The following is a 5,000-nucleotide window of genomic DNA, read 5'->3' as shown; positions in this document are numbered from 1 at the left end:
GTGCAATACAATAGTCTAGTGTATAGTCTACAAGTACAGAAATAATGAATAGAGAAGCACTATACACTGCTAAACCCTCTGGTGTACATGCACAACACATGGTGTTAAGACATGTGTACAGTGTATGTAAAGCAGCTGAGGATCAAGAGGCATGAAGCCATGAATTTGACACCATTGAAAATCCCTTTACGCGGTAGTTAGCCTACGAGGTAACTTTAGGTTGTCGTAATGAGATGACCCCAGAGCCGCCAGAGCCACAACAAAACATTAATGTGGGAAAAACATACACGTGCAAATGTAGATTAGGCGTCTCCGTTCGCTGACTTTGGATACTGTTAACAAAAGTGAATAGATGCACTTCATCCGACAAAGAGACGCTGTCATAGACAATGCATATTCCCTTCAAAAATTCCGGTAAAGCACCAAATTTCTGTTTTTTCAAATTTCCCAAAAAGTGATTTTTGCAACAACACCGTGGCCACTCAGGCACGCACACCAAAATTCATGCTGTCAGACTTCAGAACCACTATGCAGAAATACTGTGGAACAAGCAAAATGTTACAAGTCAGGTACAGCTGCACCTTCGCTCTCAGACGCTTGGTTGTTGGTGCAAATGACTACAGGCGTTGTTCTATGTGCTAAATCCGTAAAACAAAGGATTATTATAACCATGTACAGGATACACGCTCGATGACTGAATTCTTGTAGTCCAGCTACAAAACAATAGAGGTGGAGCCTTACGATGACATCACGTTCATCTATTGGTTTGTCATGACGCCACTTCTCATCTATTGGTCAGAATAGATTCAATTGAAACTGGCTAATTGAGTATAAATACAGTCGCACGTCGACCCACTACTATACCCTTAGCCTGGATATCTGGGCCTCAAGTAACAACTCACCGAGATTATAGAAGAACTTCCTGTAGTATAAAGCTCCATAGTCAACAAACTCAAACATCTCACGTTCAGGATCACGCGATTCGTTGCCTCTCAAGTTCTCTCTAAACAGCCAACTGTTCTTGTCACCTCCCTGATGATCAGATACATCCGAGTCTCTTCTCCTCTAAATGTACAACAGTAAGTTCACACAACAATATGGCAAAGCACACACTGACAACTAAACTACAACCAACCAACACACAAACAGACAAAGAAACTGACATACAAACTAATCAACAGACCAACAGGCAAACAAACAATCAAACAAACAGACACAAGCAAACACACCAAAGACAAACAACCACAAAACAAAAAATTCCACACACCATACCACCAAACAGAAAACAAGCACACAAATAATAAACATCCTGACAAACGACAACAAACATTGACAACTACAAACAAGAACAAAGATGCTGCAAAACCACAGACAGCCATACAAATACACCAATAAACACAAACAAACAAACAGACATGTTTGCCCCATATGTCATCATTAATTGCTTATTAATACACCAATTAGTACCCAACATTAGTAACACATCAAAGGAACCCATCAGACATACTCCACCAATCACATAGTCAGAGGGGAGTGATCTGGCAACATGAACTAATAATTCATCAATAAGGATAGACACAGACCAAACTACCAACAAACTGACAGACAAACAACCAAATAGGTATCCATATAAACCAACCAGCAAACAAACAAACAAATGTACAAAATCTGAGATCAACAAACACATCACTCACCTTCGACTCCATCACCGTGTCAGCGGCTCTTGATACTCGACGTCGCTGTGTGCTTCCCACCTTTACGCTAAACATACCATTCGAGCGCACATCTGGCTTGTGACTTTGACTAATTTCGTTTCGAAAGAAGGGACACGACGCCAAAAGATCATTCGATGCTTGTTCTTCGTCATCAATTTCGTCCCATTGCTGGGAGATAGCGGATGCTCCTGTGTTCTTATTGATGTCGGCTGGAGAGTTAACTGGACTCTTGGTGAGACTAGATGCCATACTTTGAGTGTCGTAGTGTGCAAATGCCCGCTGGAAAAGAGAGAATCGATTAACAACGACTGGCAAACCCAATTTGACATAAACAAATAATCGCACAAGCAGCCAAGCGAGCAGGCAGACAAACAAACAGATAAACCAATGACAGCCAGATGACAGACAAATCGAAAGAATAACAGACAGACAGACAGATGACAGTTCATTCGCACGTAGTCAAATTATGGCGTCGGCCATTTGGGCCAGACTAGAATGCAATAGTGTTGTTTGAAAATATATGTATTGACAGACAGACAAACAGACAGACAGACAAACAGACAGATAACAAATACAAAAAGGACAGACTGAAAGACAAACAGGCAGGCAAAGGTAGATGGACAGAGAGAGACAAACAGACAGAGAAACAGACAAACAGAGAGTTGTAAGTGACCAGTTTGTGGTCGCTGGACGTCACTATGTACTTTGCAGTTGTAATGATTTTCAATGAAATAAATGGATTTGAGAGACAGACAGAGAAGAGACAGACAGACAAACATAACAGACCATCAATGAAATAAATGGACTTTACAGACAAACTGAAAAACATAACAGACAAACACACCCTATAACAATATACAAACATAACTACTGTACATACCTACATACCTATACAGACGTACATATAGACAGACATACAGACAGACAAGACAGACAGACAGACAGACAGACAGGCAGGCAGACAGACAGACAGATAGACGGACAGACAGACAGATAGACGGACAGACAGACATATAAACAGGCACACTAAAGTTTAATGTACTGAGAGATCCACTCTTTCAATACAATTCCCCTGTTCACACTTGCTACCTTGCCACAAGTTTCAATGTAACACGCACTCAACATATAAACCAATATTCGATTTGAGTAGACAACCTCAACGATCCAGCAGAGTTACTTCAACCCACACCAGTAAAAGAAGCCCACTGTCACGCAAAAAACCAACAAGGAAGCAAGAATGACCAACAGATCCCCTGCTGTGCACTATGGTACTGTGTGGTCATATGATGAATAACAGGTTGTCTCCAGGAAGAGCTAAACCACTATACAGAAAACATCAATCCATGTCTATGAGATCATTTCCTCACTGTCAGTTCCAGTCAATCACATTCATCTACTGTTTCTTATTTCATCACTCCATCAATGCATCAACACTATTTCTTCCCTCTCTTTCTCTCTCTCGTATTATGCATCCAATATCAGCATATGTGGTACAGGAAAGAATGAAATTTGTCATGAAAATAAACTAACTGCAGCAGGCGGTTTATTCTACATTCAAGTGGTTAAATCCTCCCGTTTCTGGACAATTTTACGTTACAAGTCTGACAATATTGAAAAGTATTGCTTCAGAGGCAATACCAAAACCAAGATTAACTTTCTGTAACGATTTTTGTAATCGTTTAGAGCACTGCAGCTTCCAGGTTGTCTTTGGCAAGTCAACGCATACATGATAAATGGTACGTTAGACTTAAGATTTAGTGTAGAGATATAAAATCTGTTCCATTATTTCTGTGTAAAAATTTAGAAATAAACCCAGAATAGACTTTATGCAACTAGTTTTAGTGTCGTGTTGGTGCGTAAACTATTTAAAAGTTGCCTTGCTCATAAGAAATATGTTTGGCAGACAGACAGACAGACAAGTACGAAGTTAGACAATGCAGCCATTCTGCAAATCTGACACCAAGATGGAATATTGACATTTCAGCCACATACACCTTCTTCAGGTGACAGTTTCAAAATGACTAGTGACAATGGTACAAAAGGTTAACTACCAATCAGACACTAGGATTACATCAATAGAGACTATCTGTTTTTAGATTCATTCCAAGAGACCAATAAGTGTTCAGACAGACAAACAGACAGACAAACAGACAGACAGACAGACAGACAGACAGACAGACGGGCGGGTAGGTGAACAGGCAGGCAAACAGACAGAAAGACTGGCAGGTAATCAGACAGAGACACGAACAAACAAACACACTGTAAAAGAGTAAATGCCCTATGACTGAGTGCCTGTGCACACGAGAACTCTGGCTTTTGGTAGTAACCTACTGGAGCCGCGCCGGGTAATCACAGGAGCACCAGCTTATGACATACTCACACACACACACACACACACACACACACACACACACACACACACACACACACAACACACACACACACACACACACACACACACACACACACACACACACACACACACACCAGTGTCCACACAGCTAGCTGGAGAAACAGTCTCTGGAGAAACATTCTCCACAGAGCAGCTCAAAGATCATACTTCCTGCTATATGTGACCCTAACATCCCACCTCCACCTTCAAATGGCATGACAAGCAACCAGACAGGAAAGATGGAATCATCATCATCACCATCATGCACACACACATACAGACAGAGAGACACACAAAGGTACAACCCAACACAACACAAAAACACGACGACGATCGATACAACAAGTCTATAGCGTCAAGTCAGTAACACAATTACAGATTATTCTCCTCCTCCTAATATCCCCACCTTCTTCAGTCTCTCCGTTTCCGTCTTGTCGAGACTCATCTCGCTCGATCCCGACCGTAGCCTCTTCAAAAACGTCGACGGCTGCTGTTTCACCCGCTTGATCGGCGGACTAACCGCTCGCTCTTCTTTCTTCGGTCGCCTGATCGATATAGGCAAGTTACCGTCGTGCTCCGCCACGCCCATCTTAACCAGCCAATGAAGAGGCGACTGGCGCGAGTTTCCGGTCGAGCCCGGAGACGAATGTTGCGAGCTGTCTTCATCAGCTAATTCGCCCGGTGAGAAGTACTGCCTTCCGAGAGGCGGTCCGGGACTGCGCTGATCGCGCAGCGCGTCGGCGGTGCGATGCGCGGCGAGGAGATCGAAAAAACTGTTACGATCAGCTGCTTTACTTCCTTCCGTCGGACTCGAGCGGTAGCGCATCTTGACGATCGGCACAGCCGCTGATACGTTGTCGTCGACGCTTCTTGCTACATTGGCCATGCCCTCC

The 5,000-nt window shown here is 42.8% G+C and overlaps 1 protein-coding gene across 1 annotated transcript in view; it reads right to left on the bottom strand.

Moving 5' to 3' along the window:
• Nucleotides 1-5,000, bottom strand: part of LOC134198195 (signal-induced proliferation-associated 1-like protein 1) — a 23,279-nt gene that overhangs the window by 18,115 nt on the left and 164 nt on the right. Inside the window, exons 1-3 of the mRNA XM_062667539.1 lie at nt 4,514-5,000; nt 1,695-1,994; nt 903-1,065 (exon numbers count right to left, since the gene is read on the bottom strand). The exon at nt 4,514-5,000 is cut by the window's right edge and continues 164 nt beyond it. Coding sequence (XP_062523523.1) covers nt 903-1,065; nt 1,695-1,994; nt 4,514-5,000 — 950 coding nt within the window. The remainder of the gene's footprint in view (nt 1-902; nt 1,066-1,694; nt 1,995-4,513) is intronic.

This window comes from Corticium candelabrum, chromosome 2 (genome assembly GCF_963422355.1).
Source record: "Corticium candelabrum chromosome 2, ooCorCand1.1, whole genome shotgun sequence".
Classification (NCBI taxonomy): domain Eukaryota; kingdom Metazoa; phylum Porifera; class Homoscleromorpha; order Homosclerophorida; family Plakinidae; genus Corticium; species Corticium candelabrum.
Note: the sequence above shows the minus strand (reverse complement) of the source record. Positions and strands in the feature narration are given on the sequence as shown.